The sequence below is a fragment of the Gobio gobio genome (assembly GCF_949357685.1).
Source record: "Gobio gobio genome assembly, chromosome: 6".
NCBI classification, from domain to species: domain Eukaryota; kingdom Metazoa; phylum Chordata; class Actinopteri; order Cypriniformes; family Gobionidae; genus Gobio; species Gobio gobio.
In genome coordinates, this window is record NC_137102.1 from 7,183,320 (window position 1) to 7,204,947 (window position 21,628).

A 21,628-nucleotide genomic window follows, 5' to 3' on the forward strand; every position below is an offset into this window, starting at 1 on the left:
AAGATAATATCCAGAAAGATATAACCTTTAAATACATTATTTTTGGATACTTTGACTCTGACCACACTAAAACCAAAGCTTGCTGTGTTATAAATTCAATTTATTTTCTTGGCAAATTCTATATCCATAAAATAAAATAAAAATCACCAATAACAAACCAATCTTTCTTTTTCTTTTTCTTTTTTTAACAATTTAAAATGTACCTTAACACAATTTCATAAGAAAGCAAATAAAACAACCTCAATTTGTAATGACTTTAATTTGTATAAACTCTAAACTGAGGTATAAAATCACATCTTTTGTCTTTTTTTCTATCTTATCCTATTTTTTCCTTTTAGCAAATCATTGTTAACTTTTTTCTTCTCTCCTGTATGTTCAGATGACATTGGACATATTGTTGATATATGTTGTGTATTGTATACAAAGTAGTGTCTCATTAATGTCATCCCTACTGTTTGCAATAAGTTTATTTTGGGATTCTCTCATATTTAACTTCTGAAGCACGGTAGCCTATAGGAAGTGACTACGTACAAGACCGGAAGTAGGAATTACGACCAAGCGCAAGCGGGACTTTTAATTTTTGCAGCGGTAAAATATCATGGAAAGCTTTGAATCCGACCCAGGCAGTTAAAGTTTACTACAAGTCGGGTAGGTGATAGTAAGACACTGCCTTATATATGTATTAATTATAGTATAATGGAGACGAAGTTATTGTAGAATTAACAAAAAATAAACCGAGGCTAGCGGAAGAACTGGCGTTAAAACTAACGGCACAGCACTTGAAATTGCGTTTGAAATTAAAGATGGATTACATATTTACCTAACAATGTTGTACTTTTATACGACCCTTCCAGCTCTACATGCCGTTTACTATGATATTATGCCTGTTATTAACAATCAAGTCTGTGTGAACGGTCAGACTGGGCTTTGTTTACATTATGTGTTGTGTTGTCAAGTGCTGAACGGACCTTATTTCAGTTCTTAATTTAATCCTCATGATCTGAATCAATGACTCAATTTAACATTTATTTCGATGAAGGGACAATCGTTTTTACATTAGCACGTTATGTTTGTTGTGGTTAATGTGCTCCGTGACTGTCATCGATGTTGTTGTGAGCTATTCGGTCATGTGACAGCCCAGAGGTCTTGCTTATATATTTGACAGTTTGTTCGGGTCTATAGCTTCGTTATGGCTGTTGGAGAGCTCTGTCTGATTGATAAGGATATTTCAAGGTAAGTTTAACTCATTCTAGTTCAGATTTACGGTAACTTGATTGTATTTAAAGGGTTAGTTCACCTAAAAATGAAAATTAGCCCATGATTTACTCACTCTCAAGTCATTCTAGGTGTACATTCTTCTTTCAGATGAACACAATCGGAGTTATATTAAAAAAATATCCTGGCTCTTCCAAGCTTTATAATGGCAGTGAATGGCTGTTTCTGTTTCGAAGTCCATAAAAGTGCATCTATCCATCATAAAAGTGCATCTATCCATCATAAAAGTGCATCTATCCATCATAAAAGTGCATCCATCCATCATAAAAGTGCATCTATCCATCATAAAAGTGCATCCATCCATTATAAAAGTGCATCTATCCATCATAAAAGTGCATCTATCCATCATAAAAGTGCATCTATCCATCATAAAAGTGCATCTATCCATCATAAAAGTGCATCTATCCATCATAAAAGTGCATCTCTCCATCATAAAAGTGCATCTATCCATCATAAAAGTGCATCCATCCATTATAAAAGTGCATCTATCCATCATAAAAGTGCATCTATCCATCATAAAAGTGCATCTATCCATCATAAAAGTGCATCTCTCCATCATAAAAGTGCATCCATCCATCATAAAAGTGCATCTATCCATCATAAAAGTGCATCTGTGCCTCTATCCATCATAAAAGTGCATCTATCCATCATACAAGTGCATCCATCCATCATAAATTGCATCTATCCATCATAAAAGTGCATCTATTCATCATAAAAGGGCATCCATCCATCATAAAAGTCCATCTATCCATCATAAAAGTCCATCTATCCATCATATAACTGCTCCACACGGCTCCGGGGGGTTAATAAAGGCCTTCTGGAGCAAAGCGATGCATTTGTGTGAGAAAAATATCCATATTTAAAACTTTACAAACTATAATCTCTAGACTTCAAAACAGAAACAGCCATTATAAAGCTTGGAAGAGCCAGGACATTTTTTTTTATATATATATATAACTCTGATTGTGTTCGTCTGATATACACCTAGGATGATTTGAGGGTGAGGAAATCATGGACTAATTTTCATTTTTGGTTGAACTATCCCTTTAAATACAGTAGTGTGAGAGAGTGACTTCACTGAAGATATTTTATTTTTAGTCTTCTAGAGGTCCAACTAAATCCCAGCATTTCATCTCTGAATCTTCACTGCAATCGCCTCACTAAGATTGAGGGCTTGACGACAGCATGGCACATACGACATCTAGACCTGTCATCCAATCACATCTGTCGTATAGAAGGATTAGTGTCCCTGTCCTCACTGCGCACCCTAAACCTGTCCTGCAACTTAATTACTAAAGTAGAAGGTAAAGCTCACACTTTTTGAGGCAGAAAATATTATGAATGTTTGTGTACTGGCTTGCAGTATAATTCTTTTGTTGTAAACAATGTTAGAAAAATGGTAAAATGAAAGTGTGTCTGTTTTGAATTTGATATTAAATAGTTTCTTCCTGCTGTTCCTTTTAATTGGGTGTCTTTGGTATGTAATTTGTCAATACATGTATTTATTTCAGGACTTAATGGCCTAACAAACCTCACAAGACTGAATTTGGCCTACAATCAAATAAATGACCTAACTGGTAGGTTAGATTGAATTTCCACCAAAAATGTTAATTCCTGAGTCGTTTGTTTTAGAATCAAATTGCCATTCAGAAGTTTGGGGTCGGTATGATTTTATAAATGTTAGATAAGCATAAGAAGTCTTTTATGCTCACCAAAGCTGCATTTTTTAAATCCAAAGTACAATAAACCAGTGAAATGAATCATTGCAGAAACAAATTGTTTTCTAATATACTTTTCTGATATGATTTTTAATATATAGTAGTATATTTAAAGTGTAATTTATTGTGATGGCAAAGCTGTATTTTCAGCATCATTACTCCAGTCTTCAGTGTCACATAATCCTTCATAAATCATTCTAAACTGTTAATTTTGTGCTTATTAAATGTTTCTTACTAATAATGTTTAAAACAGTTCTGTTTAATATTTTAGTGGAAACCATGAGGCATTTTTTCAGGACTCTTGATAGATAGAAAGTACAAGAACAGCATTTATTTGAAATATAATCTTTTTTAAACAATGTTAAAGTCACTTTTGAACAACTTAATGCATCCCAGCAGAATAAAAGTACCTTTTACTGAATTTTACTGATACCAAATTTTTGGAGCAGTAGTGTAGATGAAAATTGGACATGTGTGTATTCACTCTCTGCCCTGTGCTTTTAGGTCTCTTGTATCTCCATGGAGCCGAATACAAACTGAAGTACCTGCAGCTCCACAGCAATCATTTGGAGAGTATGAACCACCTGCTGCAGTGCATGGTGGGACTGCAGAATCTGAAAAATGTCACTCTTAGCAAAGACGGCGCACATAATCCAATCTGCTCACTGCCAGGTTTGTCGGAAAAAGTCCTAACATGTAATGAAATGTGTTAAAAAGGGTAAAGAAAAAAACAAAACAAGATTTACTAACAGCCTGAGCCATCGCAAACCCTCTTTTGGTGTTACTAAAGACTCGCAGTGAAAAATTAGCGCTAAAAAGGCGTGGACAGGGTAATTTTTGCGGCTGACCTTATGCATTTGTAGGAGTTTCCTTTTAAGACAAAATTTATGGGAGGAGAGTATTTATATGAATCATGCAAGGTGATTTACTAAGGTTTACGCTAGTCGGTTTACTGGTATTTGTGCGATTATTTACCGCTCAAGAAAAGCATGTATTAAACCAGACGCTAACTTGCACTGCTCTTGGTAAATTGTGTTGGTCATTATGCAAATGACCCGGCTGTGTCTGTGCTTTAATTTGCACGTCATCAGTAGATCACGCACAGAACTTTCCACTCCCATTGGCTGACAACACGCCAACAAACAGGACAGAGCAAGTTACTTTTGATATTAAACAAAGTCTAAACTTTGAAATTGTCATTTTTAAAAAACAAATTTAAACAATAAATAGCGTTTTGTGGCTCTTTAATGTGTCGTGGTCGCTGTAGTGCCTCAGTTAAAGCTGCTCGTGAACCGATTATCTCGTCCTTGTAGTTCATTGATAAGCACGAAATAAACATGAATGAACACTAAAAGAAATGTTGTTTCAACCGTGGAAAGACATCAGTAAACACCAAGTTCAAGTCCACCAACGTTAATCTACTAACTCTCCTGACTGCTTTGTCGGACAGAACGGCAGATTCGGCGATGTGATTGGTCAGATAGCCTGTCAATCAAACTTCAGGCGAAGGGTGAATTTGCCCTGCTTAGTAAATCTGGCCCCTGGTATCTCTGGTATATCATTCTTATGTTCCTATGTTAGGCTACAGGGAAATGGTTCTTCAATCTCTGCATCAAGTCACCACACTAGATGGAGTAGATCGCCTGGGAAACGCATCTCCTTTAGCAGAGGACAGTCCCATGGATGTTCCTGGTCTTGAGGACTTTCTCGAGTTTCTAATTTCATCGGACACTAGTGTTAATGGAGAAATGGTAAGACATTTTTTACGATGCTTTTTAATTAGCTTACCCTAACTTAGACTAGACTAAGAATGACATTTGAATCATCTTGAGTTGGTAGTGAGACGCACGCTCATGTTCAGAGTGTTTTTTTTATTATGAAGGCAAAGTCAGATGCTCCTCTCACTACTCCACGGATTGATGAAGTCCTGACCCAGTTTCGACAAAGAGGCGGAAAACCAACGGCAGAAAATCAAGAAAATGAGCAGCGAATTAAAAAACTAGAGCAGCAGGTTTCTCATCTAATTCAGAAGGTACAGTATGTGAAAATGGATTATTGCATTTCAATTATTATTATTTTCAGTATTCTCATATAAAAGATTGCTAAAAAAAATCTAAATTTAAAGGGATGGTTCACCCAAAAATGAAAATTAGCCCATGATTTACTCACCCTCAAGTCATCCTAGGTGTATATGACATTCTTCTTTAAGACGAATACAATCGGAGTTATATTAAAAATGTCCTGGATCTTCCAAGCTTTATAATGGCAGTGAATTGTTGGGTCATTTTTGAACTCCATAAAAGTGCATCTATCCATCATAAAACTGCTCCACACGGCTCCGGGGAGTTAATAAAGGCCTTCTGAAGCGAAGTGGCGCGTTTGTGTAAGAAAAATATCCATATTTAAAACTTTATAGACTAAAATAACAAAAATTCCGGTGATCAGCGGTACGCAGCTCGACTTGCGCTAAAAGAGTGACCCCTGACCCTTGAACCCTTGACGTATGTGTATTGACGAACACAGAAGCGCAGAGGATAGAGCACAACAAAACACCGGTCATGAATTAGAGTCTAAAACAAGATCTTTTAAAGAGAAATGGCAGAGGATTTCGATATAAGTGAAGAGTTTGTTGCCCAGCACTATCCACGAGAGGCGTCAAAGCTTGTGATGCTCCTGTACATCGCGTCAGGGGTCACTGTTTTAGCGCAAGTCGACTTGCGTACCGCTGACCACCGGAAGCTAGTTATTTTAGTCTATAAAGTTTTAAATATGGATTTTTTTCTTACACAAATGCACCACATCGCTTCAGAAGGCCTTTATTAACCCCTCTGAGCCGCGTGGAGCAGTTATATGATAGATAGATGCATTTTATGGACTTCAAAAATGACACAACCATTGACTGCCATTATAAAGCTTGGAAGAGCCAGGACATTTTTAATATAACTCTTGTATTCGTCTGAAAGAAGAAAGTCATATACACCTAGTAAGTAAATCATGGGATAATTTTCACTTTTGGGTGAAGTAACCCTTTAACAATCCAAAATGTAGCACAAATTCTACTTTTGTACTTAGATCCCTACAGGGGCTGGCTTTAACACCAACAGTTCTGTACCTTCTGTGGGACGTAAGGCTAAAAGAGACACCGATCAGACATCAGAGAGTGAATGTGACAGTGGAAAAGAGAACCAACGGCGTACCACAATCCTGACTCATCCCAGAGGCTCTGCGGGGAAAAAACTGTCTAAGGACAGCAAACCCAAACAACCTGAAAGGTGAAGTAACTCAATTATATGTGCATTTAAACTCAAACCAGGGTTCCCACGCGTCTTGAAAGTACTTGAAAGTTCTTGAATTTCAGACACATGGATTCAAGGCCTGGAAAGTACTTGAAAACATACATAGGTCCTTGAAAGTGCTTGAATTAAGTGTGAACTTTATTTTGTTAGAGTAGCATGGTGCTATTACAAAAATTGGCCTTCATGCGCTGCCTAAGCCAGAACAAAACCGCATTACGGGAGGAAGCTATTTCAATATATTTCTACTGTTCCATAAGCGCCATCTACTGTCAAAAGCCCTATTCGGACGGTAATTGTTTCTTGTGGGGTCGTAAGGTATTTTCATTATTGACAGGGTCTAGTCAGTGATTTTATTGCCGCCCGATTCCAGAATGTCAGTGTTTTTCTCCCACCACCCGTGTAAAAATCCCCGGCCGAATTACCTCCTGTTTATAGACAAACACCAATGACGTGTGGTAATTAAATTTCAGTCCGAAGTCCACATCTCTGAGTTTTCAAGATGAGATCACTTCAAAATTCACTGTTTATATCCTTTTTGTCCCCTGCAGGCCACCATACGGTTGCGCTTTGCTGTAATTTGGATGTATTTTAAAGATCTAGACTTTCCTTACTGAAATGCTGGCAAGTGTTTACAAGAGCAATATTTCATCACCACTCAAAAAATAAAAAGAAGAAAAGCACGTAAACATATGAAATGGGTCGTTATTACGGCAGCGAGTATATATGTTAAATATATGTGCAGGTCTTAAAAGCCTTCAAATTGGTTTTTAAAAAGGTACATGTACAGGTGATTAAAAAATAATTTTGCATATTTTAAATGCCTAACAATTAACTTGTCCATATCTTTTCATTTAATTGGAAAATTCATGTATACAATATTATCTCTATATTTTGATGTTTTAATTAAGTAATGATTTATAAAAAAGAAAACAAACTAAAACTAGTGTGAAATAAATGTTAAAAGCAGGAATAAGAGAGCTGCAAACTGCATCTCTCGTTAAAACTTGCTCGCTCTTGTACACCAGCCTAAAATTTGACATTTTTCCTCATTGGAAATTGTATTTTAGCTGTCAGTATATGCCTTAGCGTTACTGCATTAATGATAGACACAGGTGCAGTAGGTATTTGATATATTGGCAGTAACACACCCACCGTTATCATATTTATTGTGCTTGATTTAAAATAAAAGGTGCTTTTAAAAAGTCCTTGAATCTGGTGTTCATGAAAGAGTGGGAACCCTGTCAAACTGAATTTCAAGTGTTTGAGAATTTAGACTTTACAGTTTTTAAAAAAAAATTTGATTAATAATGTTTACTTCAGCACAGGCTTCAAATAATGTTTTGAGAGGCTGTTCAAAATATTTTCTTGCTCCATTTTTTCCTCAATACAAAAGGACTGGATGGTGCATCTAAATAAGGTTAATCTCAGAATCCACACTTTAGACAAAGGCTTTGAAGTAGACCAGTAATCAGGGTGGTTTATAAATTGTCCTTGCTCCTCCCACTTAAAATTGCTTGTACACAAGAATGATTACACTATCACAAAGTTTATTTAGCTTAAACTGCAATTAGCATGGAACTAGAGAGAGCTACAATTGAGAAGTTACAGCAATAATACTTGAATAAATACAATAATGCACCCTTATATTAATAACATTTTTATATATATATATATATATATATATATATATATATATATATATATATATATATACATTTATTAGGCATATTAATATTGTCTTCCCCTTTTGCCGCCAAAACAACCCTGACCGGTTGAGACATGGACTCCATTAGACTCCTGAAGGTGTGCTGTGATATCTGGCACCAAGATGTTAGCAGCAGATCCTTTAAGTCCTGTAAGTTGCGAGGTGGAGCCTCCATTCATCGGACTTGTTTGTTCAGCACATCACACAGATGCTCGATTGGATTGAGATCTGGGGAATTTGGAGGCCAAGTCAACACCTCAAACTCGTGCTCCTCAAACCATTCCTGAAGCATTTTTGTTTTGTGGCGGCGCATTATCTGCTGAAAGAGCCACAGCCACCAGGGAATACCGTTTCTATGAAAGGGTGTACATGGTCTGCAACAAAGCTTAGGTAGGTGGGACGTGTCAAAGTTACATCCATATGGATGGCAGGACCCAAGGTTTTCCAGCAGAACATTTCCCAAAGCATCACTGCCTCCGCCGGCTTGCCTTCTTGCCTTCTTCCCATAGTGCACCTGGTGCCATGTGTTCCCCAGGTAAGCGAAGCACACGCACCCGGCCATCCACGTGATGTAAAAGAAAACGTGATTCCTCAGACCACCTTCTTCCATTGCTCCGTGGTCCAGTTCTGATGCTCACGTGCCACTGTTGGCACGTGAAAAAAAATGTTATTAATATAAGGGTGCATTATTGTATTTATTCAAGTATTATTGCTGTAACTTCTCAATTGTAGCTCTCTCTAGTTCCATGCTAATTGCAGTTTAAGCTAAATAAACTTTGTGATAGTGTAATCATTCTTGTGTACAAGCAATTTTAAGTGGGAGGAGCAAGGACAATTTATAAACCACCCTGATTACTGGACTACTGCAAAGCCTTTGTCTAAAGTGTGGATTCTGAGATTAACCTTATTTAGATTTCAGTGGTGGACAGGGGTCAGCATGGGCATCCTGACCGATCTGCTGCTATGCAGCCCCATACACAACAAACTGAGATGCTCTGTGTATTCTGACACCTTTCTATCAGAACCAGCATTAACTTCTTGAACAATTTGAGCTCCAGTAGCTCGTCTGTTTGATCGGACCACACGGGCCAGCCTTCGCTCCACACGTGCATCAATGAGCCTCGGCCGCCCATGACCCTGTGGCCGGTTCTCCACTGTTCCTCCATGACCCTGTCGCCGGTTCTCCACTGTTCCTTCCTTGGAGCACTTTTGATAGAGACTGACCTCTGCAGACCGGGAACACCCCACAAGAGCTGCAGTTTTGGAGATGCTCTGACCCCGTCATCTAGACATCACAATTTGGCCCTTGTCAAACTCGCTCAAATCCTTCCGCTTGCCCATTTCTCTTGCTTCTAACACATCAACTTTGAGGACAAAATGTTAATTTGCTGCCTAATATATCCCACCCACTAACAGGTGATGAAGAGATAATCAGTGTCAGTTGTGATAATGTTATGCCTGATCGGTGTGTATATATAGTTATATATTTATTATCCAAAAAAAAAATATATTACATATGAAGTATTTGGTCATAAGTTCTAACTACATTTTGTTTTCAATTGCAGTGTGACTAATACACAGAAGCAGAAATCGGTGAAGCTGGCAGTTGGTGCTCGCAGGAGGACATCAGTCCAGAGTTCTGGGTCTTTTGAAACCATAGAGTCTGTAAAAAAGGGCCCTAAAAGCATCAAATCAAGTCTTAACAAAAGCTCAACTCCACCTCAAGAGGAAACCTACAGGGTATGCAAACCCTGCTACTGTATATGTTAAGTATTAAGCTACTGTATATGTACATTTGCAAAGAGTAAAGCGTTTGCGTTTACATGCAGGCAATAGTGGAAGAGCGAGACCAGGAGCGGGAGCGGCGCTGGAAGGCAGAGCAGGCTGCAAAGAGACTTACCGAACAGGTCAAGAACCTGCAGACTCAAGCCAGCGAGGAAAAGGACCTGCAGAGTTTGGCCTTACACACCACAGACAGGTGAGGACAAACAGTTAAAACAGAGAAATGTTGTTTCACTTTGTGTCTTGCTATGTTTATGCCTTTGAATGTGAATGAAAGGTGAATGTAAATAGAGCAGCCTAATTAAGAGTTTTACTGCCTGGAGTCAAAGTAATATATATCTATATTTTTTTTTACCAATGAACACCGTTAGCTTCAACACCCATTATCTCACTCATTCAAACATTCTCTCCCATCAAGGACACCTTAACAATCTCCAGCCATCCAAGTGTTTGCGGAGAATGTTTGGCTTGACGTATTGCACCTAATTGGTGTCATCTCCAGCTGAAATGTTGGATCTGAATACACTTGAGTGTAATTAAATTTTATTAGAAGTTTCAGGAGACCCCACTGCAGGGCCCTGATGTATGAAGCGCTGCCATCCCACCTTCATAGCAGTTTCTGTGGCATGATGATGGCCCTGATATTGTGCTCCAATATTATAGCCCACGCGCTCCCCCTGGTGATAAATCGTAATTATAATGGAGATTAAAGTCATGGTGACAGGCACATGTCTACTGCAGATCATCAATCAATCCTAATTGCCAGCCCTGCAGCTCCCTGCAGCTAATGACTCTCGCCTCGCAGTCCAGTATCTGTTTCGTTAACTCTTCATCTGCTGAGTGTGTGTAAATGACAGTGAATATGACTGTCGTATTTTATGTCATTAAACAGAAGTTTTAAGGTGTAATTCAGAGCTGTGGCCTAGTGGGTAGTGGTAACGTGTATTTGAATCTGGTTTAAAAATAATTTTTAATTATTCTATTGCCCATTCTTTTTCCAGATCCCTTTCAGTCATCTCCGTAATGTCCTATCAATAAACATTGTCAATAAAGCCAAATTAAATTAGTCTGACAAGCCAGACCCACATCAAGATGTTGGGTCTGGGAACTCAAGATTGGCAGGGCTCAATCCGAGGGGCGGGGTACAACCAACCAGAGCAACGAAGAAGTTGAAGCGGAGCTAGTTGATAGATTAAACTTTCGCCGTAAAACGTCGGCAAAACTCCAAACACATCTTCCTTTCTTAAGAATGACTTCAGTGCCTTCAGTCTTCCAGAGTCACGGCCAAACCAGATTCGAAAGACCGCTGTTCTCCATCTTCTTTGTTTACAAGTAGCACGTGGAACCGCGTCAACTCTGCCGTCATTATGTTAAGCCCGCCCACCGGCTCTATATACGATGTGATTGGCCTGACCAGAGTTTGGTTTTTCCAGGTCGAAAGCCGACGGAGAGTTGCTAGACGCCCTGGCTGCAAATTAGATTTGCTGCTGCTAGGGTGCGTCTAGATTTCTAGGCTAAAATTAAATCGATTTTTAATTCAAATTTGATACACCGTTTAATACACGTTGATACACTGTTCAAATACACTGTTCAAAATGTGTAATGTTAAAGGGTTAGTTCACCCAAAAATGAAAATTCTGTCATTAATTACTCACCCTTATGTCGTTCGACACCCGTAAGACCTCCGTTCATATTCGGAACACAAATGAAGATATTTTAGTTGAAAGCTGATGGCTGAGAAAGGCTTCAGTTAGGCCTCCAGAATATGACGTAGCGCCGGGGTTCGGGAATCCATGAAATGCACACTTAAGCCCCATTTTGAGAACTACGCCGAGACCTAAAGCACGATCAATGTAGAATCCAACAGCTGAGATACGCGCGTCTTCCTCTGATTGTAAACAAATCGCTTCTGGGTCATGTGTCCGAACGCCGGATCTGCGTCATATTCTCGCGCATGCGTCGTGGAGGCACACGCGGAAGACAAGAACAAGTTGGAAAAAGGTGTTATTTAGATTTTTTTTGCGCACAAAAACTATTGTCGTCGCATCGTAAGATTATTGTATAGTCACTGTGGTGAGATGGACTTTGTAACGACATTTTAAGTGCCTTTTATGCGTCTTGGGAGTGTCAATGTACTGAATGCCAATGGAGGCCTATCTGAAGCCTTTCTCAGCCATCAGCTTTCAACAAAAATATCTTCATTTGTGTTCCGAATATGAACGGAGGTCTGACGGGTGTCGAACGACATGAGGGTGAGTAATTAATGACAGAATTTTCATTTTTGGGTGAACTAACCCTTTAATATTTAATATAGTTATTAATATAATGAATACTTTTATTCGGCAAGGATGGCAGTAAAGACATTTATAATGTAACTATTTCAAATAAATGCTGTTCTTTTGAACTTTCTATTCAACCCTAGAAAAACAGTATCATGGTTTCCAAAAAAATATTAAGAAAAACAACTGTTTTCAACATTGATATTAATAAGAAATGTTTCTTGATCAACAAAATCAACATATTAGAATGAATTCTGTGACACTGAAGACGAGTAATGATGCTGAAAATTCTTTGCCATCACAGTAATAAATTACATAAAATATATTAAAATACGAAACATTTATTTACTCTTTTTTTGATATTTTTGATCAAATAATTTTTGGTGAGTGTAAGAGACTTCTTTTAAAAACATTAAAAAATCTTACCCACCCCAAACTGGTGGTGTACAGGAATGCATGATTATTCAAAAATATTGAGAAATAACATCTGTATTTTTCCTTTAGGCTGAAGGAGTTGTTGTTAAAAGAGCGCTCGGATCGGACAGGACTGCAGACTCGTTTGCAGGAGTTGGAGGAGAGGTACAGGTCAGCCTTAGAACAGCTGGAGCAGGTGCACAACAGAGAAGACCAACACAAGAGGGCGCTGCACAGTCTGAAGGACAGCATCACCCAAGCAGAGGCTGTCAGGGAACAGCAGCGTGCAGAAGAGGTAGAGTAACAGTTGCAGCCCTTGGTTGTATCCAAAATCCCCCCACTACCCTTAAAGGGTTAGTTCACCCAAAAATGAAAATTCTGTCATTAATTACTTACCCTCATTTCCTTCGACACCCGTAAGACCTCCGTTCATCTTCAGAACACAAATGAAGATATTTTAGTTGAAATCTGATGGCTCTGAAAGGCCTCCATTGGCTCAATGGCACGGTTCACTCTCAAGACCCTTAAAAGATACTAAAGACGTCGTTACAAAGTCCATCTCACTACAGTGGTTCTACAATAACTTTATGGAGTAACGAGAATAGTTTTTGTGCGCAAAAAAACCCTAAATAACGACTTATATAGTGATGACGATTTCAAAACACGGCCTCATGAAGCTTCGAAGCGTTATGAATCAGTGAGTCGATTCAGCAGTTTGAATCGCCAAATTTCAGCAGTTTGGCGGTTTGACACGCGATCCGAATCATGATTCGACTCACTGATTCATAACGCTTCGAAGCTTCATGATGCCTTGTTTTGAAATCGTCATCACTATATAAGTTGTTATTTAGGGTTTTTTTGCGCACAAAAACTATTCTCGTAGGGTTGTATGTGTGTGTACTGTGTATAATTATTATGAATAATAATATAAATATAAATACACACATGAATGTATATATTTAAGAAATATTTGCATGTATATACTGTATTTATATTTATATAATTTATATTATATATAAATATAAATATTTTATATATAAATATAAAAAAACATTTATTATACACCGTACACACACATATATTATGTAAACACAAACTTTTATTTTGGATGCGGTTAATCGCGATTAATTGATTTGACAGCACTAATATAAATAAAACAGTATATCAGTCTGGCGAGTAAACTAAAAAATGTACTAGCCAATGGTGATTATATTGCCAAGGTGTACATAGAGGCTTGCCGGATTGCATTCATACTACACACATTCATACTATATAGAACATACTTTTTTTAACGGTGGCAAAGTAAGTTCAAATTAAAATGTAGTACCTACTCAGACAGTACGCAATTTCAGACGCACCCTCAGTGTCTGAATTCACTCACTCGTTTTCATTCACTCCTTCAAGTAGACTATATTAGTGGACTAACGTAGGGAATAGTGAATGAGGGAATAGGGGGCGATTTCGAACACAGCTTTACTAATGCCGGATCCATAGCATGAGTGTTTCACTATAGTGTATGTTTTAAAAGGTTACTTGATTAATGTCTGAACCATGCATCCAGTCTTAATTTACCTAACAAGACTATTCCTACTTGCAAAAATGCAAGAGTCCGACATTGAAATACTAGCCATGTAAAGAGCAATTTTTGTGGAATGGTTACAGAAGCAGCTCCTAGATTAATATATACGCATTTGGCTGAATTGCAAACATGTTACAATTTCTTTTTGACATTTTGAATCCTTTGAATTGAGAAGGATATTTACAAAGAACCTTTTGCATGAGTTTGAATGGCCACCATTAGAAAGCAGCTTGAAGTATTACTTAAGCAGAAAAACCCTCTTCAAAATTGTAAACGGTGTTAAAAGTGAATGACCTGCTATATTATTTCAGATGAAGAGGTCTCAAGAGTTAGGGAATAAAGCATCTGCCTTTAAAAGGGAAGTTGAAATACTCCGCGCATCGGCACGACAGCACAAAGAGAAGCTGCAGCAGCTGCATGAACTGTTGGCCTCCAGAGAGGAGATGCACAGGTACACAAGCACCACATGCAATCATGTCCATGATCATTTTCTTAGTCGTAGTAAGAGTGATTTTCGTTTGCAAAACAGGAAATCTCAACTGTTTCATCTTGCACCTGTTTGACTGTTTAACTTTGTGGGACAGGAAAGAGCTTGCAACACGACTGCTTCCTGGTGGGACTGAGTTTAAGGAGGCTGTAGCCAAAGAGGTGGCGGCGACAGAGCAGAGATTTGCCCAGAAACAGGCTGATCTGGAACAGAAGATCACTGATTCTAGAAGACAGTATGCTGCTCTAGAGGATGAATTTCGCATTGCTCTCACCATTGAGGCAAAGCGTTTCTCAGAGGTAAATCTAAATATGAGGTAACATTTTTAGTCTAAATAGTTAGAATAAAAAAAACAATTGTTTTGTGACAATACATTTTAATTGATTCTAAATTTGAACTCACTGGGCAAAACATATAAATACACTAATAATTAGCTTTCATTTTTATATTTTCAGTTTTCATTTTCATTTTACTCGCGATCCTACAGAGGACAAGCGGTTTGGAGAATGGATAGATGGATTTAAATTTTAGCGTAATTTTTTAGCAATGTTGTTGTTATGTGCTTTCAACATTTTATTAGTTTTTTTTTTATATATATTTCGAATTAGTTTTGTTTTTATTTCAGTTAATTATTTTTGTACTTCGTCTTATTTCCATTAGTTTTCATGGCAACATTTAAAAATTTTATTCTAATATTTACAGTGTGCGTGTGTGTATGTGTTAATTCCTGGTAAACCCTATGTAATGCAGAAAGTTTTGTGGTAGGTTTAGGGTTAGGGCAGGGATGGGCAATTCCAGTCCTCGAGGGCCACTGTCAAGTCAAGTCAACTTTATTTATATATCGCGTTTAACAATGCAGATTGTTTCAAAGCAGCTTCACAGTGTTAAACAGGAAAATAATGCAACAGAATTTTATTCAGCTGTCTAGCCGTTCTGGAGAAAACGGTGATGTCATCAGTTCATTTCAATTATCATACAGTGACAATGTGGGCTTTAGATCAGTAATTTAGTTTATATGGTTAATTTAGTTTAATAATTAGATTTATTTGGATATTTAGTTGAAAAATGTAGTGTCCCCAACTGAGCAAGCCAAGCCAGAGGCGACAGTGGCAAGGAAACCAAAACCCCATCAGGTGACCTAATGGAGAAACATAAACGTTGGGAGAAACCAGGCTCAGTCGGGGTGCCAGTTCTCCTCTGGCCATTTAACAAGCAGCGTATGATTATTATTCTGGCAACTTTACAGGTCAGAGGTCATAATAGATCGGAATTTTCGAAAGATCGGAGGCAGCAAGCCAGAGACGGGTTTATTGAGGAAGATGTGTTGATTAAACAATTAATAAATAGGAATAATCGAAATATCGGAGTCATCATGCTGGAGACGGGTTTAATGAGGATGCCGTGTTGATGAGGCAATTTCAGGGGGAGTCTAATTGACACGGTCTCTGCAGACACTTCAGGGTCATGTGTTGGTCTTGTCTGGGCGCAGGTCCACCATCCTGTCCTGCAGAGTTTAGCTCCAACCCTGATAAAACTCACCCTGCCTGTAGCCTTGTTTTTTTGTTACATTTATGCTTTTCTAGGCAATCAAAGCGCTTTACATAGAAGGGGGGAATCTCCTCATCCACCACCAATGGCCTTCTATGGCCCTGTCTGAAATGGCACACTTCATGTGCACTTTCGGTCTTGTGGACTTACAATGGCTGCCGCGTGCGCATGTCCGTTAAGTCCACGAGACCGTAGGGTGTCCCATTTGTCATTTTAGGTCTCAGAAGGGTGCTCGCGAGCGCCCCCTTTGAGGTCGATATGCGCCCTTCAATGGTCCGAGCTATGCAGCGGACTTCTTCCCGGCAGTCAAAGCGGCATTACGTTGTGAAAGTGCGGACTCAGAGGAAGACCGTGAGGGTTTAGGGTGCCATTTTGGGATAGGGCCTATGAATCATGAAGACATTGATTAGCTGGTTTCAGGTGTGTTTGATTAGGGTTGGAGCTAAACTCTGCAGGACAGTGGCCCTCGAGGACTGGAATTGTCCACCCCTGGGGGGGATAGATTATACAGTTTGTACAGTATAAAAATCATAATGTCTATGGAAAGTCCCCATATAACATGGAAACCCAACGTGTGTGTGATTTCTAGGTCAAGGAGGGGTTTGATCAGGTGTCTGCTGAACTCCTAAAAGTGAAGTCAAGCCTCGGCCAGTCTCAGCAGAAAGAGAAGCAGTCAGCCTCTATGGTGCAGGAGCTCACAGCTATGGTAAAAGAGCAGAAAACACGAATTACTGAGCTCCTCAAAGCCAAAAAAGAAGCTGCCAATGAGTTCAAGGTAAGACCAAAGATTTGAATTACAAAAAAAAATCTTGGTTCTTGATTTGGTTATTATCATATACACATACGTGTCTAGAAATGTAGCCACATGTAGCTTTTTTTTTATTATCGAATGGTCGTGATTTCAATCAATTCTTAGGATGTGCCTCATAAATCACATTATGCTCTGTTTTTACATGTTAGGCCCGTGTGCAGTCATTGGAATCCAGGTTAGAGGATGACAAACGACTTAACCTACAGGTGGAGCTACTGAAGAAGGACAAATCCAAGCTGATCTCCCAGCTAACTGCTCAAGAGTCTGTCATAGATGGCCTACGGGCGGAGAGGAAGATCTGGGGCCAGGAACTTGCACAGCAAGGTACTTCAGTAACTTCAAGAAAACTTAAAAAAAAACAGTCTGACAGGTTTTGTGTTTATCCATTTGCTTAGGGGCATCCTTAGCACAGGACCGTGGTCGACTGGAGGCCAGAATTGAGGTTTTGATCGCCGAACTGGATTCACAGAAGAAGCAGAATGAGAGAGACAATGATGCACTCAGGATTAAAGCTAAGATTGTGGAAGACCAAACAGAGACGATTCGTAAACTAAAAGAGGTGAAGTCCTACTCGCTCACAAAACTATAAACTAAGATATAACTTAGGGCTGTCAACTGATTAATTATTTTTTTGAATAATTAATTGATTATTAAAACGGAGTGTCTTTTCACACCAAGTGCAAATAGCTAGCCTTGTTGGCAAGTGCTATTCGCACTAGCTCCTCCTAACAATGCCTGGTTGGGCCAAACAAGATTTTAAAAAAGACACTCATGTTTCAGCGTCTTCAGTGGTGTAGTCAGTAAAGTGTAAGACTTAAAGATCTTTAAAATCTTTGAATCTGCCTTTTGCCGACCTCGCTCTTCTCTCTTTTCCCATCACATATCACATCGTAAAGGCATTTACTTTAAATAAAAATTAAGAAAATGTTCTAAAAATGGAAATAAATTGCCTAACGAAATGTTTAATAATAATAAAGGTGTAGGTGTAGGTGTAGGGAGGGCTTTTATTGTCCCATTAAGGCGGCATCCATTTAATAATTTTAATAAATATAATCATTTACACTCTGTTATTATTGCATCCTGTTAATGTACAACAATACTGAGGTGAAAATAGTATGTATCTGTCAAAATAAACTATAAATTGCATGTTACTATTTACACATATTGTAAAGAACTGCTACTTGTACATGGTGTAAATAGAATATATCACTATTTTCGCTAAGAAAATATGTTATTTTCACTTGGTGTAAACAGAATCTAGTTGATATTTACACTTCTATCTATCGCTATTTGTACTAAGTGTAACTAGCCGCTGCCTTATTAAAATTGCGCTTGTTTATTAACCTAAATAATCATATTAACCACCAATATGCCATGAGTGTCATTTTTATAAGACAATATTTGAGGTTAAATGGAAGGTCCTGTGGTAAGACATTACTTTTATTACAAAATCAACACTACCGTTTAAAAGTTTAGCATTCGTACGATTTTTGAATGTTTTTGTAAGCAGTATCTTATGCTTAACAAGGCGGCATTTTAAATACAAATAAAACAGTAATATTGTGAAATATTAGTACCACTGTTCTCTATTTTAATATATTTTAATGTATTCTTGTGATGACAAAGCTGAATTTTCAGCAGCCATTACTCCAGTTTTCAGTGTCACATGATCCTTCAGAAATCTTTCTAATATGCTAATTTGCTGCTCAGAAACATTTATTATTATTATTATCAATGTTATGCTTGATTTTTTTTTTTGCTGAATAGTCAGCATTTATTTATTTGAAACATAATGAACATTTATTATTATCAATGTTGTGCTTGATTTTTTTTTTTTGCTGAATAGTCAGCATTTATTTATTTGAAACATAATGAACATTTATTATTATCAATGTTGTGCTTGATTTTTTTTTTTTGCTGAATAGTCAGCATTTATTTATTTGAAACATAATGAACATTTATTATTATCAATGTTGTGCTTGATTTTTTTTTTTTTGCTGAATAGTCAGCATTTATTTATTTGAAACATTATGAACATTTATTATTATCAATGTTGTGCTTGATTTTTTTTTTTTGATGAATAGTCAGCATTTATTTATTTGTAACATTATAAACGTATTTACTGTTGCTTTTGATCAGTTTAATGTGTCCTTGCTTAATAAAAGTATTTTTCTTTCAACAAAAAATCTGTTATTTAGTACTAAAATGTAATGCATTAAATACAAAATAGTGCCAGTTTTCATCCCCTGGCTCATTTTTCTCTGATATATTTCTTCTAGGCATTGCTGGAGCGAGATGAGCAGATCCGTAGACTCCGTGATGAGAGTGTGCAGGACCAGCGGAAGTTGAAGCAGCAGCTGGAGGAGGAGATGGCCTCAACAGTGGAGCTCAGAGACTCAGTGGAGCAGCTCAGTCTCAGGAAGGAGGAGCTCAAACAACAGCTCCTTGATAAGGAGGCCGAGCTTGATGAGGTTAAAGAGACATACAGGTATGAAATAAAAGGTTCAATCGTAATCACCAATATGTTATGACTCCAAGCTGTAACCCTGAATTATTGATAATGGAACAATATGTTGTCTGCTGCTCTCCATCACACAGATATAATATTTTAAATTCAACAGCTATCCACTAATATGTTCAACTTTTGTAGGGCCTCAAGTAAGAAATGGCAGGAAAAGGCTGAACTGTTGAACAGGCTTGAGAGCCAGGTGAAGCGAATGAAGGATGGTTTTGACTCCAAAGAGAGAACGCTGCTGGAGGAAAGGGACAAAGCTTCACAAGCACACAAGTATGAGATGGGCAGCAAGTCCTGATTTGGCCGATAAAGTATAGATTTTATACATTTAAAACTGATTTATTGATTTATTAGAGCGGCAGTGGAGAAGCTTCACTGTGTGGACGATGCTTTCCGTAGACAACTGGAGACTCTACAAGCTTCCCATCAGGCTGATCTACTTCGTCTAGCGAATGACAAACAGAAACAGATAGAAAAAGCAAATCAGAAGGTATTTCTGCCTGTGACGTTATCATTTCTTCATTGTATTTGCATTCGTATTGCTAGTGTTGTCACATTAAAGGATTAGTTCACTTTTAAATAAACTTTTGCTGATCATTTACTCTCCCCCATGTCATCCAAGATGTCCATGTCTTTCTTTCTGCAGTCGAAAAGAAATTAAGGTTTTGGATGAAAACATTCCAGGATATTTCTCCATATAATGGACTTCAATGGGCCCCAAACGGTTCACGGTCCAAATGACAGTTTCGGTACAGCTTCAAAGGGCTTTAAACGATACCATACGATGAATAAGGGTCTTATCTAGCGAAACCATCAGTTTCTGTGAGAAACCGAGCAGTATTTATGCTATTATTTTACCTCTTAACAGACGAACGTGATCGTCTCTGAGCTCCGCCATAACTTCCGCCAAGTGAGGTCAAATTAGATCGTGGTCATAGATGTATACGTAGATGCCTCATTAGCGCCTGCACGGATCAGTAGAATGAGGCATCTACGATCGATATATCTATGACCACACTTGTATTTTGACCTCACTTAGTGGAAGTTATGGCGGAGCTCAGAGATGATCACGCTCGTCTGATAAGAGGTAAAATAAAAGCATAAATACTGCTCAGTTTCTCGCAGAAATGTGTCGTTTCGCTAGATAAGACCCTTATTCATCGTCTGGTATCATTTAAAGCCCTTTGAAGCTGTACTGAAACTGTAATTTGGACCTTGAACCGTTTGGAGCCCATTGAAGTCCATTATATGGAGAAAATTCCTGGACTGTTTTCATCCAACACCTTCATTTCTTTTCGACTGCAGAAAGAAAGACATGGACATCTTGGATGACATGGGGGTGAGTAAATTATCAGCAAAAGTTTATTTAAAAGTGAACTAATCTTTTAAGACAAACTGCTCGGTCTAAAATGAGTTGTTTTTAGTGAACAGCACTCTTTCTTGAGTCCAAATGTCTTTTTTTTTGTAACCACAGGTGCTCCAGGTGGAGGAGGAAATGCGCCAGCTGCTTGAGGAAACTGAGAGTAATAAAAGGGTAATGGAGGAGAAAATGAGACGCCTCACACAAGTGCTGAAAGACTTCTAACCTCCTACCATTAAAAACCAAACGACTTGAAGATGCCTTATGTCTTGTATAAGAAGACTTATGTGACTGCCAACATGAACATATCCTGAAATTATTGTACTACCCTTACGAAAATTAACCATGGTTTTATTGTAGTAAAAATGTAGTAACCATGGTTTTTTAGCTAATTGAATACCATTTATAGAACTACAATTTTACCACAAATACCATGGTTAAACTGTAAACTGTTAGAGAAGCAAAACCATGGTTAATTTGCGGTTACCATGGTTTTACTACAATAACCATGTTTTTTTGGTTTTATTTGTAGTAAAACCATGGTTTATTTTCGTAAGGGTAATGAGTGTCCAGCCTACTTTTTGTCACATTACATAAGGGGTAAATGGCTGTCAACTGACTGTAACTATATTTTTTTCCTTTTAATGACAAAATACAAAACCTATTGTATTTTATATAAGTACTGGGATTTTGTAAAAACGGTTTCACGGAATCATAAAATGCACTTTTTATATAACATTCCATTTTTATTTGCTTTTCTGTTTAAATTATTATTAAATTATGAACTCTTTGTTATTCCGTGTTCGGTGTGTTATTTTTTGGAGGATTAAATTCAGTTTTTAATCATTTTATTGGCACA

The 21,628-nt window shown here is 37.9% G+C and overlaps 1 protein-coding gene across 1 annotated transcript; it reads left to right on the forward strand.

Moving 5' to 3' along the window:
* The first annotated feature begins 533 nt into the window (after positions 1-533).
* lrrcc1 (leucine rich repeat and coiled-coil centrosomal protein 1) lies at positions 534-21,563 on the forward strand. Its single transcript, XM_079819629.1, has 20 exons — positions 534-648; positions 1,166-1,233; positions 2,374-2,579; positions 2,787-2,852; positions 3,498-3,665; positions 4,575-4,744; positions 4,876-5,025; positions 6,066-6,265; positions 9,560-9,734; positions 9,824-9,972; positions 12,560-12,764; positions 14,360-14,499; positions 14,633-14,834; positions 16,673-16,858; positions 17,044-17,218; positions 17,290-17,453; positions 19,174-19,382; positions 19,545-19,682; positions 19,764-19,899; positions 20,884-21,563. The coding sequence occupies exons 2-20, from the start codon at positions 1,190-1,192 to the stop codon at positions 20,992-20,994; spliced, it is 2,994 nt and encodes a 997-aa protein (XP_079675755.1). The 5' UTR covers positions 534-648; positions 1,166-1,189; the 3' UTR covers positions 20,995-21,563.
* The last annotated feature ends 65 nt before the right edge of the window (positions 21,564-21,628 follow it).